Genomic DNA, 18,540 nt, shown 5'->3' with positions numbered 1-18,540 from the left:
AGGGTTGCAGTTATTGTCAGCTTGGGTTTCGTTACTTTTGCTCAGTGAAGAGTTTTATTTTGCAAAATATCACTTTGACACAGTGGTTCCCAAATCTGAGGAGCAGGACAGTCATGGCGTCCTCCTGGCTATCCTTCATTCTGCTTTTAGATTTGATATCGCAATTATCTTAAGGCTAATTTTTCAGTTGTCTTATTATACTTTTCAGCTCAGAATTCCTGGGGTTTCCTCCTGTGCACATAGTATATTTATTTACTACGGAGTTGCAACATTTATCACTGCTGGAGGAAAGTTATATCTACAAGTCTTTCCTTGGTTTTGCACTTGCAGAAGACGTCATATTAGAAGCTTTATCCTTTTTGTGTAGTCTTCTGCACTGTGTTTGGGAGGGCTGTGGGTGGGGAATCATCATCCAGCAGCTCTGACTGTGAAATTCCTATTTCTACCTTCCTGCTAACTGCCACCTTGTTTTTGAAACCTTAGGTTTCCATTGTCAGCAGCTTAAGAGCAATTGAAAAATCAGACCTACAGTCACGTGATAATTATATCTTTGACTTCAGGGCTCAGAAATGTATCCTGTACAGCCCTACCTGTAGTGTCTGTGGTGGTGTTACTGTGCAGCCATCTGCTGGGTAGCCCTGCCTTGGCTCATCCTGGCACTCACTAACTCTTCTCTCTGAAGCATTTGCTGCAGGTCTAAAAATTACCTTTGGGACATAGTTGTTTTACAGAGCTTGCCTGCTTATTTGCCACCTAGTCTTTCATAGTACCTTTCAGCTCTCTAGTTTTGTGTTATTACTTTTTTCTATTCCGTTTTTTCCTAAGATGTGGCTTGATGTCTCAGATGTGTGAATGGTGTTTTTCACAAATACTGCAGAGAATGAGATTAGACTTACAGTGTCCTAATATCTGTTTCCACCTCCTAGAGTGAGCTGAATGCCTTAGGAGGAGGAGCTGCCTGCTGCATGCGTTATGTAAAATAATAAATAATTTATAATGCTAACTGAATATATCTGCCTTGGTGGATAAATGTACATTGAAGTGCTTCACAGGCACTGAATTGAGACATAATCAAAATAATTCCTTGAAGACCTGAAAATAATTTGCTTTATTTGATTTTAAGTGGGAGAACTTTCCTATAAGTCTGTGCTTTACTCAAGAGTATTATTTTCCACTCAAGAAAATTTCTACGTGGCTGATCAGTGCAAGCAATAATGGAGATCTGCAATATGATTCTGCAAACACTTAGCTTTTTTTACTGAAAGCAGCTTTTCTGACGCACTGCCTTGTCGCTGATACTAGCGTCTGCTCCAGTTAAAGGATCACATGAAGCTTTGGATCATGTGGCTCTTTCCTCTTGTCTGTCGTAACAAAAGGATTAATGGATTTCACTCATTGCCTTAGAAAGCTGAAGGTGTTGCAATATACTGTCAAATGCCAGTTTTAGTGTAGCTTTGAAGCTGTGATGTATGCGTGGAATTTCAAAGAACTGCATCTTTTTACTGAGCATGGCAATTTACCATTAGTGCTTGATGGTATGAATTGATACAACTTCTACAAATAATTTTGTTTACAAGCAAAGACTGTTGGTTTCTATGATATGAACTCTACCTGCTTTTCCAGTTTTTATCTTAAATTAAAAATTGTGTAAAAAGAAGAAGCTTCTGTCTACATTCCTCTTCTCAATGTAATTGATTATTTCTGCAGTGAATAGTTAATGATGATCTGCTTTGCAAGACATAAATGCGGCAGTGACCTGCTCTCGTTTAGATGTTGCGGTAGTAGAATGGTGGGGCTTTGCATGATTCATGCTTTCTTTGTTTGTGTTATTCTGCTTGCTTCTGTCTGCTGTGAGCAGAATGGCTTATCTGTACATCAGTTACAAATCAATACTTATTTTCTGGTTCTTTTGACAAATAAGTATTCTTGATGTAACTTTATTTTTTTCCTCTTGGCTATTCAGACATAATTGTCTTGAGACAGTTTTGTGAACATGGTCTGTAAATGCACGTGCTTTCGAATAATGTGTGCTTTTTGGTCTGCTGTTAACGCCTGCTCAATTTGCTTCTTGATTGCAAAAATAAATAGTTAATTATGTAGCACCTTTTTATTATTAAGGTTTGCAAGCTGATAGCTGTATCTGGATGATAATCATGTATGCTGTTTTGTGTACAATTTTGAAGCGTGGATAAACTGCTTAGTGGAATTAATAATCACAAGCATAAATGACAGACAAATAAATATCCTTCTGAAAAGGTACCTTAAAAAAACAAGCTTACATATTGATATGGAAAGAAGGTTTTTTTCTTTCAGCTTCAGCTTTTATTTTATGAACTAAAATAACTGAGCATTGATTGTATACCTAATACTGGAAGAAAATGAGTTAATTCAAATGTGGAATATAAGCCATCAGATTTTTTACTTCTAAGGTTACATCTATTCTTGGAGGTTCTAGAACATTACTATTAAGATGTGGCTTTGATTAAATCTTCAAATAAAGAAATATGGAAGTTTCACTTCCTAAGCTGAAATCCAGGTTTTGTGTAGGTCTTTCTCACTTAAAGGAGAAAGTGATCAGAAAATGTTTGCTGTCCGTAGTCAAAATACTCTAACCTCAATGAAATGGATATTTTGGCTACATTTTAAAATTTATCTGTGCTCTAAGCCATATCCTGTTGAAATGAAATTTTGTCTTCTTTCCTAGTGTGTACAACTTACAGAAAAAATTAAATTAGTTTCCACTGTCAAACTGACTGTAAAAAAAACATATTCAGGGTCATCTTAATATTTGTAGTATATGCTTAAATAAACACTGAAGTTACTGGAAAAACAGTGAAGTTTTTTTATATTTGCATTTAAAATATTTTAAAAGATGTGCTTCAAAGTGTTGGGTGACTCTTGTAAAATGTTCTTATAAGGTTTATGCTTATAAAACACTTTTGAAACAAAGCCGTTGTATGCCCAAACTCTTACTTCTGATTCAGACATATATACTTTGTCCCACTTTGTCCAAATCCTTTTTAGCCAACATTTCATACAACTTTTTGTACTTTCTCCTTGCTTTTTTGAAGTTCATTTGCATCTTAATTTGTCAGTGCTCTCCTGCCTTCCCAAAGCCTATGCAGTTTCAAATTTTTCCTTAAAATGTACAACAGATGGAATTTCATCACTGCTTCTTGTTTGTGCTATACCATTTGTTTCGTCTCCCCTTCTCCCTGCCCCATCTGAATTTCTGTCCTGCTGCAGAATTTATTTCTGTGAAAAGTCTTTCATAATGTCGTCACCGTCTACTTGGTCAGACTCATCTAATGACAGTATTTCATATATTATTCTGAAATATGTTTATTGCTTACATTCTCTTTCAGAATTTTTCTCCTGCTTTGCCATACACAGGTCATTCACATTAATATTTAGGGAAATGTATTTTCCTCCAGTTCCTTGGTATCCAATTCTGTGTGATTTCTGAGGAAATTTGTCAGACTTTATATTTTTAGATCTTGTATACGTTATTTTAATCAAGATATGTTTTTGTTTTCATTATTTAATTAGTCACTCCTCTCTTACTTTTAGTATCTCATCTTGTTTTATGTAGACTTTTGTTTTCAGTAAAAAAATAATTTCAATCTAGTATAAATTATTTTGCTAGAGAAGCCTGGAACAGGAAGAAAACTCAATAGCAGTAATTGTTTCATTTTCTATGACCTCTATTTTGTTGCTTTTAAAAAGAAAATGGTACTATTTATGTGATTGGAAGGATTGACTGAGGCTGATTATCTTGACTGAACCGTGTTAATCCCCCAATTTATGGTAGAGTAATATAGCTTTTTGAATAGGCTGTGTGAAAATTACTTGTCAGGAGTTATATAAACCGAAATAACGGAACATGGTCCTTTTCTTGAACCCTTAAATATATGTTGCCTTGTTCTTTTGGGGGCACATAATCAGTTGTACGTAGCAATTTTTTTAGAAATCATTAAGATAACAAAGAACTTTGCAGATGCTGCATCAACATCTTAGATGCAGGCACAATTTGAGTTATTAAAACCACTGCTGCTTCATGACAAAAACCAAATGAGTGGGTTTCAGAGGAAATGCCATTAATCTTGCTTTTGTGATTTCTTTTTCATTAAAAGCCTCAGCACTCTAGTTTTGTGTGTGGTTTGCTTTTCAGACTGAATCTGGCTATGGATCAGAGTCAAGTTTGCGACGCCATGGCTCCATGGTGTCTCTTGTCTCTGGAGCAAGTGGATACTCTGCGACATCCACCTCTTCGTTCAAGGTTAGTGAATAAAGTTTTCTTAGTATTGGTGCACACACACCTGGAAAGGAAGTAACATGTGAAGACTCATTCATGTAATTATAGAAAAAATGCAAAATATTTAGTTAATTGTTAATATTTCATCATATGGTGGTGAACAGATGATATGAGGAAGCTCTCTCATGCCTCTGTGCAGTTTTCTCTTTTAACTGTAGTGTCATCTTCTAGTGGCAAGGAAATCAAAGTTGTGAGCATGTTTATTAGCTTTTTCTAGTTTACTCACCAGAATAGCAGGGGCTCCAAATGAAAACAAACACTGATTCTCAGTGTGGCTCAATAAATTTGATACAGTACTGACTGACAAATTATGGCTCTCCTTATGTCAACTGTATGAATATTTAATGTATGAACTGGGATGTAAGGATCAGAATAAAGATCTTAAACTAGGGCTGACTGTTTTCAGGCAAATGGGCATAAAGTTGATAGCATGCAAGACCACATTTTTAAGGAGCTTTTGTTGAATGCTCTGAAGTAGCAGATGCAATCAAGAGCGAAATTGAGACTAGTGGACAAAATGAGCAAGGAACACTTCTATATGGTGTCTTCTGACATTAGCAGGATTTCATGACTGCTGATATCTAAAATATCTTTTGTGTACTTCAATTTCTTCACTATCACTGCAGAAATACATTTTTTAAATTTATGCATCAGTCTATTGTTTAGTGTGTAGAAACATTTCAGGCTTTTTTCCTTTTTCCTTTTCAGAAGGGCCATAGCTTACGTGAGAAGCTTGCAGAAATGGAAACTTTTAGAGACATCTTGTGTAGACAAGTTGATACTTTACAGAAATACTTTGATGCTTGTGCAGATGCAGTTTCCAAGGATGAACTCCAGAGGGATAAAGGTAACACTGTAACTGAAAACTCTGCCCTCCATAGATTTTTGGTTTTTACCCCATCAACCTCTTGGTATAAGTACAACAGCATTTGATGTCATATAAATAAAATACATATCTTAAGTTTACTCTTTAGTAAAGGGATCAATCATATGTATTTCTGCATAAACAGTGTTAACTAGTTTCGCTTCAGAATTCAGATTTGTATCAAAATCTGCCTGATGTTAACCTATACCTGTGAACTGTACAAAAGAAGTGCTCTTTTTAAGTGTTTTACATTATAGAATACCAATTGCTAACCCTCATAAGATGAATTTAAGTTAGTTTATTGCTCTTACCTTTTGTTTGGAAAAATCAATGGGATATTACTTCTAATAGAAACAGTACATTCTTTAAAAAAGTCAAAGGTGCTGCCATAAGGAATGCTTCTGAGATGTATTGACTGGAACTAGAGCACTGAATGCCCACTCAAGACCTTAGTAGACTAAGGTGTGAATGTCTAAATATCTAAATTGCTTATCCCAGAGCACAGCTTGTTGTCATATCTGTGCACTTTACTGAGGCATTTATATTCATCCCTGTGGTTGTTCTGGCAGTCTGAAAATTTTGGTAGTAATAAAACACTAGATAAGTGCAGTTCCACTTTCTTTAAACTTTCCGGTATAGAAGACTAGATAGCTGCTGGAATCATGGCTCCTTACTTACTCAGTTGTAACATTGAAGTATGTTGTTCTTACCATAAAATCGAGTGCTAAACTTCAATATTTAGCAAATATTGGATTCTGATATTTACTGACATCTATGCTGATAGTGGTCTTGGGTAAAAAAAAAAAACAAAAAAAAAAGGGGGAGGGAGGGTTCATGACTGTTGTTATGGGGAAAAGTACTTCTTACTCATGAAAATGCTCTTACTTTAGTGTGCAAGAAAGAATTACTAGAAAAGCTTTCCCACTCCCATAACACACTCTCTCTCAAATTTAGTGGTAGAAGATGATGAAGATGATTTCCCTACAATGCGTCCTGATGGGGATTTTGTACATAATAGTAACAGCAGTAAGGAAAAATGTAAGTCTGTCCCAATTTTTTCCACTGGTGAAAATTATGATAAATGGTATAATGAAAAGTCTGATACAAGACAAGTACTTATGCTCTTTTCTAAGCAGAAAATGGTGAGAATGTTTATTGAAGTGTATGTGATAGGAAGTTCTTGGTCATATAATAATTCTTTGGCTGTTTTTCATGATTCTCTGAGTTATTCTTAATCCCACAAGCACTAATGCAAATTTATCAAGCTGTAATTTCCTATTCTATGTCTAAAGCTATTATCACTATAAAATTCTGTTTAAACAGCTGCATCATTGAGATATTGGGAACTGAGATTTGTAACAGGTAATTGCAGTTTTTCTTGCAAATGTTACCTGCTTTAGGAATTTGGTGGACTACAGTGCTTTTCCAGTTAGGGATGTCCCACTATATTTTTTCCAAATACTATGGCTATGTAAGTCAGCACTGTTACTGATTCTCACTTATCATAATTCTAACTCTTTTTTACTGTACTTTTCATTGTTATGATGACAGAATTCTGATATTTATTCTTATCATAAATGATAAGAATATTGTACTCATTGCATCCATGCAGCAAATGTGAAGAACTCACACATATCTTGCTGTTCTAGAAATCTGATACTTCTGGCCTGGAGGAAGTTGTGTGTGCATTTAAAGTTTACTTGTATTCTTCTTAGACCTTCTCAAGTTTCCTGACTGAAATATTTTAGTGTTTACATTCTCTACATGTTGACAATTCAGTTAGTCCTAAGGTATTTCTTAGACTTGATTCACGAGACTTGGAGGTTGCACTACCTTCAATTTCAAATGTGATAGAATCTCCTGAAGTACTCACCAAAAATGTTTTTAAACATATAAATGCCTTCATCAAGAATCTGGAAAATATAGGGCAAAATAAGCCTTTTCTGTGTCTTCTGGGATTTTTTAATTGGCTATTGTTCCCATGCGTTACATATTTCCTTTTTGTATTTAAATGGTCTTTCTAGAGTATAGCCAAAACTGTTATGAGGGAAGAGGAAATTAAAGGAGCTTTCAGGATACATCCAAAATTCATCATATGAGTAGATTTTTCTATTAAGTGCCTATTCTGCTGAGATTAATTGTAATGCTGATTTCAGAGGTTAAGCAGAATATAGCCCTGAAGTTTTGAACAAATCTTTTTTGCTTCTTATCACTAAAAGTAGGCAAGCTTGCAATGTTCACCTATAGGCAAGCATACAGTTCCACTAACCCTATTGTATGAATAAAACTGTACTTTTTTTGAGGACTGTTAAGTCAGAAAACTGAAAAAGCCTTACTTAAAAAATATTAAGTAATAATTTAATTTTACTGCATGATTCATTTTGGAGGAGATGTCTTTGTCAGACTTAATTTTGGTAGGATTGTGTAGGTGTTTCAGCTTCATTTACCTTTAGAACATTTCTTCATGTCTACATTCTTGTGGTGCATCTGCTACATATATGCATACGCTATGGGGAATGTCATTAGGAAAGTGTATTTTTAATACATCTGGTCATCAAGCCTTTGGGAACTTACATGCTCAGAAATTGATATGTATTATGGATATGGGTATATAAACTCACATACTATAGGTCACTACAGGAAATAATTTGTGCAACCCCTTGCTTTTTGCAGAATTTCTAATTCCAGTTGTTATGATTACTGTATTCCATTAAATTTACTATCCATCAATTATTTCTGTGAAAATATTTATCTCCATTTTCATTTTTCTGTGCCTCAGTTTGATTTCTAAGGGCTAAATTCATTAAATATTTAGTTGCAGAGTGCTGCTAAGCTTGATTAGAAAGGAAAAATTAGAGTCTCTGCCCTTAAGTGGAATCATGAGTGATGCAGTGAGGGAAGTAGATATCTCAACCATGACCATATATTCAGAGTAACAGACAGTGAAAGATTTATCTTCAGCTTCACCCTTTTCTAAAGCTTACCTGCAGAGCAGCTATAAAATATGGTTTCTCAAATTTCAGGTTCCCTTCTAAAAGTTTCTCTCTGGTTCTGGAGGAACTGTAACAATCCTCTTAACTGTAGCTGAGAAGTGGTTGCCTGTTTATTCTGGGAGTGTTCTCCACTCAGTGCTCCAGGAGTAAGACATAGGTTCAGCCTGTTTATTTAGCTTACTATAAGAAAGAGTGTTTAAGCCTACTGTTCAGACTCCTAGTGCACCAGTGTAAAGCTCAGATCATTAGATTTAAGACTGACCCAAGGGACCATATTCACTTTGTCTTTTGCGGTTTGTTCTCTGGGTGGGAGGAGAAAGTTGACATGAGTATGGACATTTATGTCCTACTCTGAAGATGGTGTTTTGGATAGGGAGGATTTTTCTTTTGTGCGTTCTCTAGGATCTTCAAGTGAAGAGCTAAGTAGAGTACTACAAAGGTATTTAGAATTAGTTTAGTGACGTAAGATGTTAAGGAGACATAAAATGGAAAAGCTTAAGGAACTTCTTTCTACTTACTATCTTTAGAATATTTTCCTGTTTCACTGAAAAACAGATTTGATCAAACACGTGATATTTGGGACATCTGGGAAAGTGTTACGCACAGAATCCTGGGAACAAGAAGGGAAAAGACCTGTCCTAACAGACACAGAGGTGTAGGAGAGAAGAGATAAAAAGCTACTCAAGGCTAAAGCACAGTATGAAGTATTTGTTATATGAAATGCAAGAGAAAACAAATCAGAAATAGAGCATAGATGGGATAATTAAAAAGGAACCCCTTGGAACATGTTGAATTGAAGTTAAAGTGGGAGAAATATTTTCCTGCTTTTTTCAGCTGACTTCGTGCAATTTGATCACCAAAGTGCAGTTGCAACAGTAAGAACACCTTCCTATTAGCCTTTACCTTGGAACATAGATTCCTTATGCCTGATTTCATTCTGAAAAAATCAATATGTAGCTGATATGAAGAAAGGCATAGAACAGGAATTGGAAAGATGTTTGGACTCTCCAAATAGAAAATCTCCTGACAAGTACTTCTAATGTGCTGAAGCTCAGCTGTTGCTCGGGCGAGGGTTAAGGTCATCTTCTGACATGTTTCAGAAAGACACGTTTCCTGTGATCAGGAATGAATCAAAATACTTGCATCCATCATAAGGATTCTCTGGCATGACCATCTCTTCAAAGAAACAGGTTTTACATCCTTCTACAACATGTTCATTTTTGCCCATAATTGTAATGGTTGAAAGGAAATACAGACACTGACTTTAAGTCTGCAAGCTCTCCATCTATCACTGCTATCTGAGACTAGTTACTAAAGAATGGCTTAGAATATATGATGACTAAAACTGTATGGAAGTGTTAATGAGCTGTGGCTGAGACCTAGAAAGGGATAAAAGCTCTCTTTTCCAGGAAATGAGGCTGGGTTGCTGCGTTTCCTTTACAGTCTACCATAGAGATTTCTGAAACTATTTATATAGTGTTGCAGTTAGCGGCAGTTTCTTCAGTTTGTCTCCATGTTTCCTAGTTGAGAGAGAAAAATATCATCTGCAAGCGTTATAGCTGTGCTGTTAACCCTGCATGTGAATACTGTCTACACCAACAGGAGAAATTATTAGTATAAAACTGTCTTTTTCAGCTGTGAAATGTTATGGGCAAAGCTCCTGTGTAATTTTTATTATTTTCAGTGGAGCCACTGCATCACCACCTTGTCAGCTTATACCACTTTGAGTCTCAGCCTCCTCTGTGTTCCCTCTGGAGGAGGAGCTGCTCTCCTCATGATCATTTGTGAAACAGTTTTTTCTTTCCCTTCCTTTATTATTTTTTTCCCTCCAACCCCCCCATCATCTTTACCTTTTTGGAAATGTTCTTGATTAACATGAAAAAAAAAAAACAACCAAGCTGTATTCTACCATAGTATGTATGCTTATTGAGGTACTTCTGGTAGTATGTAGTCTGTAGTCACTAGTTTGAAAAATAGTTTGACTCTTTCTGAAAGGGGTGCATAAAAAACCTCTGGAGACTTAAACCACTGCTGAAGACTCTGTGTCAATTGCTTTCTGTTCCCAAAGTGCAGATACTGTGCTGTGCCATTAGGGAATGGCAATAGCGTTTATCTTCCTTACAAGAACTGGGCTGATTAAAGCCCTGCTTTGCCCTTGCAGACAGATACTGGGTAAACTTACTCAAATACTTTTTTGTACTTTTTAAAACTATAGCAGTGGCATGTTGACAAACTGACAGACTGGGGAAAAACTAATATTAATCTAGGTGATAAGTCATTATACTGTTCTGTGGCATGGCAAGAGTTACTTTAACTTGCTGGGCTCCATCAGCTTCAACTTGAATGTTACTTCTGCTTTCTAATATTTTCTGACATTCATGTGTAGTGCTTGATTTGTTATTGTGTCAACCTACATACCAGTTTGACATGTAATAGGTACTTTTTTTTTGTCACGCATTTTAAGTGACTTGTTTGAATAGCCTTAGCAACAGATGGCGTGGTTGACAGCATGAAGTAGACGTTGGAACTGCAAAACCCACAGTACTTGGATAATTCCACACATTTGATACTTTTATTTTAGACCTTTTTACTTTGAGGTTTTAAAATCTATAATTGCGTGCTTAAAGCAACCTTGAGTATTACATTTTGGGTTTGATGACGTTTTGAAATTGTTCCTTTCTTAGTGCTGTATCCGATATGTTTTAAGGTTGCTCTGTGTTAATTAGGCCCCATTTCGAGCTGTCAAACTGCTATTGTTACAAATTATTACCACTCCCTCCACCCACATGATTTGCAGAGTGCAGAGTAATACAGCATTACAAGCAGGCTTGAAATACAGTATAGCAAGATGAAGCTGTAGCGATGGATAGCTGAACATTATTACCACTTCTGATTTTTATTTTTAAATTAGGGTTTTTTTTCTAACCAGTCTATTGTCTTCAAATATAGCACATACATGTAAAGTGCTTGTTTGATTTAAAGGCTGTTATCAGAGATTCATTTATGTGTGTTTTTAGTGTTTCCACATGTGACACCCAAAGGAATTAATGGCATAGACTTTAAAGGAGAAGCTATAACTTTCAAGGCAACTACTGCTGGAATCCTTGCTACACTCTCTCATTGTATTGAACTCATGGTAAAACGTGAAGAAAGCTGGCAAAAAAGGCTAGATAAGGTAAGATCATTTTCCTTTTACTTTTGCTGGGAAAAGTTTGAAACTAAAATTTCAAATGAGCTGTTGTTAAGTTTTTAATTCCAGGAACTGCTTTTATTTTTATGTACAGCATTTATTAATTTTAGGTGCTTTCATTATCACCCCTATAAAATGTTAAGGGCCTCATCCTTACTGGTGATATAGTAATACTATTCATCATAGCCTTTCTTTTCCTAGCTCTTACACAGATGGTAATCCTATATGTTTTATATCTATAAAGCACTTGACATTATTTCATAATAGTCAGTGTGTTGCTTACAGCCTTCTAACATGGATATAATTATCCATATGTGCAAAATGATGTGCGAGTCTCTGAAATGTTTTAATGTGATAATAGATGGTGATAATAGGAGAACCAGTTGTAACTTGAAAAGTCTCTTCAAGATACAGTTATTTCACTTTCCTTTGGCAGACCAAAGAGATTAAATTGTGTTTTATACTAACTGGTTAAATTATTCGTGTGTAGTGTTACAGTATCTGTTATTCTAATGGCAGTGGTGGTTCACACTAAGCCTACTCAACCAGTGTAACACTTCTAAAGGAACAGTGTCTTCCTGCCTGAGATTTGTTGTTGGAGGCATGGCAGGTTGTACTTCAGGCTTTAGTTTCCATAATCATGCCATCACTGGCTGGTGTGCAGAGCAGCTGTTGTTCTGTCCTCTTTTTTTTAATGTATTTCCATGTGGTGTATATTATGCTTCACCTTTTACTACATTTAGTGTACACTATTCAAAGAATGAACATACTCAGACAAAATACATCCATATTTGAATCCTGTATTGTCTTTGTTCATATGCCAAAGGCCTGGCCCTGTCTAACTGTATTGTGACTTCTGTCAACAATAAGCAGTAAGTCCAAGACTTGAAGCCTGTTCATAGGATTGGGAGTAATTTGGGTTGGACTAGGGAGCTCAAGAGGTTTCTCTCTCTTTAATCTTCTGCTTAAAGGAAGAACAGTTTGAGGGTCAGATCGAGTTGCTCAGGGTTTTACTAAGTCTGGTTTTAGGTCTCCGAGGCTGGAGACTGCACAGCACTTCTGGGCAGCCCGTTCTGCTGCTCATCTGTTGTTAGAGTGAAAAAGTTTTGCCTTATGTCCAGTTGGAGTAACTGGATATTCCAGTATCTGCCTCTTGTTTTTTATCTTTCTGCTCTAAACTACTTTGAAGCGTCTGGCTTGGTTTCTTTATGGCTTTCTTGAAGGTATTGGAAGGCTACTCTTAGGCCCACATGCAAAAAAACCTTCTCATTTTTGTGCTGAACAAACACAGTTCACTTGATTTGATCAGGCTTTCCTTAGAGCATGGATGAAGGGATGTTTTTTTTGCCCCTAGTTTAGTATATTTTAATGCAGAGTAATATGTTAATATAAAATTTTAATTTATTTATATTAGTTATTTTTCACTTTTATATTTTCCTGTGGACTAACTTTAAAGCACTTGTTTAAGCTGCAAGTGGTTAGCAAATTCCAACCTAAATTTCACTTTGGGTCTCATGTGAGTAATATCTCATACAGCATGACTAAGTACATTTTAAAGGGGGTCACAAGCTTATTTTGACTTGTTTTCCTAGAAATTGAAGCTGCAAAAGCTTCTGAAACCTTGGAGCTTTTAAGTTGCTCTGCTCTAGTAGACTTGCAACTTTTTTAAAGTTACATTTGTCAATGAAATTTAAGGGGTTTAGAGGACACACAGGGTAAATTACCTTAATCTAATATAAAATAATTACTTTGTATTTCTCTGTTGGGTAGCCTTTTGGAAGAGGAGGTTTTTTGATGAATTAAACAACATAGAATTATGGTGAAATAGCTTTGGCTGAGAGTGAAACCCTGATCTACTCCTACAAATGCCACCCTTGCAATCTCCTGTGAGCAGCACCTTGACACCCACACCCCTAAGGACAGCAGTTGACTGTATTCAGACCTCTGCTACCACTATTCCACAGCTCTGCATTCCATAAAAGAGCTGCTTTTGGTTTAATATTATCTAGTACTTAAACATGGCTTTATAAATAATACCTTCTATAACTCTGGGCCTGAGCAAAACCATTGCTTTGCCCTCTGAATAGACATGGGATGAGAATGGTATAGATCTTTTGGTTTTCTTGGCTAGGTGTGTAAAATGCTCTGAGAAGGAAATAAATATTGTGAGATGATTAAAGTACACATTCTGTGGCTAGTTTTCTTTCAATACCAAAATAGATGGCCTGAATAAAATTAATACAAAAGCAAATAGTGTTTTTTAAAGGTAATTGTAGTTACAGCTTTTCTTTCCACCTTTTACGCTTAACTCTTAAGATCTTGAGCTTGACTTTTTATTTTCCCAGTGCAGTATATAAAATGTTAAGTGTATTTTAAAATAGACTTTTCTTAAAATGGGTACACAAGAAAAGGATTTTGTCTTTAGTATTTGGACCATTGTTTCATTTTCAACAAAGTCCTTGTGATAATGCTTTTCATATTTTCTTGACTACGGCAGCATTTTTCTGTTCTTGTTTCGTTTGGTCTCACTAATTGTTACTAATAAGCAAATTTATCTTCTGAACATTAAATGTTACCTTAATAATAATATGTTTAGGTTACTTACTTTGTTCACCTTTGATGTTTGAAACTTAAATGTCTCTTTAAATTTTACAGAGTTTTAATACAGCAAGTAATTTTTTTTTTTTGCTGTGCAATCAGTTTCTCAGTTTCTGCCTTATTTAGTGTTATTGCCAAGAGAAACTGGCAAATTTGGAGAGCTGTATTTTGACATACGTGAATTATCACTAGTTTGCAGATTGAAGTACAGAAAGTGTGGAGGTTTGGGGTGAGTGGGAGGAGGAGTTGTGTTTTGGGCGGGGGGAGGTATTTTTTGAGGTTTTTTTTTGTTTTTCATTCCAAGTCTGGTAAAATTTCTATGCTTTCTCTCAGTGTCATATACTTAAGTCATACTTTATGCATCTTCACAACTCTCCAGATTATCTTTAAAAAAAAAAAAACACACAAAATTTTGTGAAATTTGTTAGCAGTTTCTGCCTCTTTGTGACAGTTTCAGAAGATAAAACCCTACAGTCACAGTTACAGACAATACTGTCTTAGTCTAAGTGCTGGTTTTTTTATTTTTCTGGGGAAAACTACTACTTTGTTTTACATCAAAGCTATTGCTTTACTAGAAAGTGGAATGTTCCAGAGTGAATGTTACCTTCAAATTCCTAGTTGGTAAACTCAGCCTTTCCATATTGCTTCGTGGTTTTCCACTGAATCTTTACATTTCAGTTTGGGTTGCTAAAAAATTATACCCGTATCTGCAAGAAGTAGTCTGAATAAACTCGTATCTACAAGAAGTAGTGTGTGTTGTCCAGTTGTCACCTGTAAGACTTAACTTTCTTTCACTTGAACAGATTCTGAGAGGGGACAGAGAAACATCTCACATATAAAAGCTGAATTCTGCAAGAATTTCAGAAATCTTTGTAGCTTTTTCGCTGGAAGTATCTAGCAGTATGCAGAATTTGCAGAGGAAATATTAGACCCAATCTGATTCTGATGTTACTACTATCTTATTCAAAATATACAGTGATACAGACACCATCAGTGGCTCTATTACAGTCACAACCTATTATGTGAGAATGATGTCAAGTTGCTAGTCTTTGCATGGAGTCCACAAAATTATTCACATTGATCCTATAATTAGGATACAAATTCACAGGATGTAACTCATTAGTATATCACCCTGTTGAGCACATTAGCCTTTTACTAGTTTTACTTTTTACCCTTTGTTTATCCCTGCCCAAGCATCTGTATCAAGGAGGTTTATATAAACTGTCAGATACAAAATATGACACTCAATGAACCATGCTTAAACTAGAAACTAGTTTTTGTGTGCTGATCTAGTTTCTTTCACATGAATTAAAAAGTATCTTCAAGATAGCTAGTTCCCCAAGCTTACTATTATATATACATGTATATAGGCACACGTAATGCATGCATGCAAATATATTCAGAAAATCATCAGGTTTTCAATTGCTACTTGGAGAAAAAACTATCCTGGTCATTCTACTTGTTGACATGTTGACAATTCATTCTCACTGCATCAAATGGTCATGTCATTTTACAGGAGGCAGAGAAAAGGAGAAGAATTGAAGAAGCCTACAAAAATGCTGTGACAGAACTGAAGAAAAAGTCCCACTTCGGAGGGCCAGACTATGAGGTATGAATTCTGCTTTTGAAATTTTTTAAAATGCTATGACTTTTTATGGTGGGCTGACCCTGGGTGGACAACAAGTGCCCACCAAGTCACTCTATCAGCTGACAGGGGAGAGAGAATATGATGAAAGGCTTCTGGGTGGAGATAAGGATGCAGAGGTCTCACTCAGCAATTGCTGACACAGGCAAAACAGACTCAGCTTAGTTTACTACCAATCAAATCTCAAAAACACCCTTTTCCTGCTCCTCCTTTCTTCCTGGGTTTAACTTTACCTCTAGTTTCTGCTTCTTATCCTTCAGCTGTGCAGAGGTAAAAGGAATGGGGGTTGTGGTTAATTCATCCCACATTGTCTCTGCCACTCTTTCCTCCTCAGAGGGAGGACTCCTCACACTCTTCCCCTGCCCCCGTGTGGGATACCTCCCACAGAAGGCAGTCCTCCATGAACTTCTCCAACATGACTCCTTCTGTGTGCTGCAGTTCTTCATTAATTGCTCCAGTGGGGGTCCCTCCCACTCAGTGCAGTCCTTAGGGAACAGAATGCTCCAGTGTGGGTCCCCCACAGGGTCACAAGTCTTGTCAGTGAACTTGCTCTAGTGTGGGTTCCTCTCTCCACAAGGCCAAAAGTCTTGCCAGTTGTCTGGGCTTCCCTCAGGGTCACAACCTCCTTTGGGTATATCCACCTGCTACAGCATGAGGCTTTCCACAGGCTGCAGGTGGATCTCTGATCCACTGCAGATGGACCTCCATGGGCTGCAGGGGCACAGCTGCCTCACCAAGGGCTGCACCATAGGCTGCAGGGCAATCTCTGCTCCAGCATCAGGAGCATCTCTTCCTCCTCCTTCACTGATATCTACAGAGTTGTTTCTCTCACATATTCTCACTCTGCTGTTCTCCAGGTGCAGTTGCACAGGCATTTTCCCCTCTTCTTATCCCAGAGCAGCTACCACTGTCACTGGTGGGCTCAGCCTTGGCCAGCAGCAAGTCTGTTCTGGAGCTGGCTGACATTGGCTCTGCTGGATACGGAGGAAGCTCCGTAGCCACCCCTGTAGCCCCCCCTAGCTGCCAAAACCTGGCCACACAAACCCAATACACTTGTAAAGACTGGTTTGTTTATCAAAGGGGAAAGTGGTGTTGCACAAGCCTGTGCAAGTGTGATTTACAAATGTGTTCATGCCACATTTACTTTTTCACCTTGAAAACTGAAACTGGATGGAGAATGAGTCCCTACTTTCTTGCAAGTGGAAATATGTCTTTACCTTCCATGTTCTGATTTGTCTAAAGTGTGTTTCTTGTAGATATATCTGTTGATTTTATTTTCTTCTACATTTGATACTGCTTATATGTACTTGTATTGTATTTTCCCTCTTTATTTGTTCAGATGTAGAGATATGTAAAGCAAATATGAAAACCCTGACTGCAGAGGCAGTCCTAAAATCTGAAGTCTAACTTGAATTGATTTTTAGTTTTTCACTGCCACTTGAAATATGGTGTTGTCAAATTCAGTGATTTTAGGTTCCTTCTGTTAAATTCCATATTTCATTAGCATCCTCCTCAGTGAGATATTTAGTCTGATTCTGAGATGCTTAACCTACCTTTTGAAGATTAATCATAGAATGGCTTGAGTTGGCAGGGACTTAAAGATCGTTTAGTTCCAACCCCCCCACCATGGCCAGGGACACATTTTCCACTAGACCAGGTTGCTCAGAGACCCATCCAGCCTGACCTTGAACACTTACATGGATGAGGTATCCACAATAATAATGTAAGATAATGCACCTATAATGCAGTTTGCACAATTTTTACGAACTTGACTCTTTCATGTGCATTAATCAAACATGTTTCTACTTACAAGTCATAGCCTGAGAAATAGTACTATACAGATATTTAAGATACTTGAGCTTAGATTATCTTTTATCACTGAGGCATGCACTGTAATATTAAAAAATGGATAGGAAGTTGGACTTTGTCTACTTGTTTATGAACCCAACTGCTTCTTCCAGGTATCTGTGTTGTAAAGTAGGGGTCTTTTAATTTGCTGGACCAGGTTGTTTTACAATACAGTAAAAGAAACAAACCTAATATTATGAAATTACCATTTTAATTAGTAAACTGGAGTTTTTAATTGTTGACTCAGTTCTACCTGCTGTTTAGTGCTTAACTGGGCTTTCCAAGAATTTTCAATAGAGGTCCGCAGAATTTTCTCTTCTCTTGTTATATTTTGAGGAAATACCTGAAATTCAATGCCTTGAGGCACTGAAATACTTGGAAGGAGTCTAACTACACAAGTATGTTAATAGGTGTACTTCACTGACACACTGTAAGCATTTCAAGAGAAAAATGAAAACCTAAATTTGACGTCAAAGCATACTGATGCTATTACTCAGTTTCCTGGGTTTTTCTTCTTCTTTATACAACTATCCTTAAATAGTACCTGTACTTTAACTAGTACAGGTTTTCTGAGGATTTGTAATGTAGAAATATTGGTGAAAATGTTTGAGATCTATAGAAGAAATTTGCTTCCATCAGTTATTTTTATATATGTGTGTATATATATATTTCTAATAATAAATTGAAGTGGAACTTTCATGTCTCCAGAATTTTTAACTACTTTTGTTTCTTATCCTCTAGGAGGGTCCTAATAGTCTGATTAATGAAGAAGAATTCTTTGATGCTGTTGAAGCTGCTCTTGATAGACAGGATAAAATGGAAGAACAGGTATTGATACTTGAAAAATATCTTAATGATGAGCACTTCACAAGAGACTTCTGTAACTTAAACTCAGTCCTGAGGTGCATTTTCTGAAACTGTAGATATTTTATTCTGACACTGATCAGGGGATCAGTTTTACAATTAAATGTTGTTGCTTAATGCCAATTTTGAGAAAGTGACTTCACAGATTGTATAGAGAAGGATAGTATGTGTTAAATTAATTTAATGTCTCTAGTTTATAATTCCTAAATAAGTGTTCTGACC

The 18,540-nt window shown here is 36.4% G+C and overlaps 1 protein-coding gene across 3 annotated transcripts in view; it reads left to right on the top strand.

The window, feature by feature from the left end:
* Positions 1 to 18,540, top strand: part of CERT1 (ceramide transporter 1) — a 77,640-nt gene that overhangs the window by 45,241 nt on the left and 13,859 nt on the right. For 2 of the 3 annotated variants that reach the window (XM_051788178.1, XM_051788179.1), the window contains exons 4-9: positions 4,172 to 4,279; positions 5,024 to 5,162; positions 6,135 to 6,218; positions 11,191 to 11,348; positions 15,478 to 15,570; positions 18,196 to 18,282. In XM_051788178.1, the coding sequence (XP_051644138.1) occupies positions 4,172 to 4,279; positions 5,024 to 5,162; positions 6,135 to 6,218; positions 11,191 to 11,348; positions 15,478 to 15,570; positions 18,196 to 18,282 (669 nt within the window). Of the gene's footprint in view, positions 1 to 1,009; positions 1,415 to 4,171; positions 4,280 to 5,023; positions 5,163 to 6,134; positions 6,219 to 11,190; positions 11,349 to 15,477; positions 15,571 to 18,195; positions 18,283 to 18,540 lie in introns of those variants that run through there. The other variant, XM_051788180.1, reaches the window with a different exon arrangement.

This window comes from Manacus candei, unplaced genomic scaffold, assembly GCF_025592945.1.
Source record: "Manacus candei isolate 608988 ecotype Guabito, Panama unplaced genomic scaffold, ASM2559294v1 h1tg000024l, whole genome shotgun sequence".
NCBI lineage: Eukaryota > Metazoa > Chordata > Aves > Passeriformes > Pipridae > Manacus > Manacus candei.
Note: the sequence above shows the minus strand (reverse complement) of the source record. Positions and strands in the feature narration are given on the sequence as shown.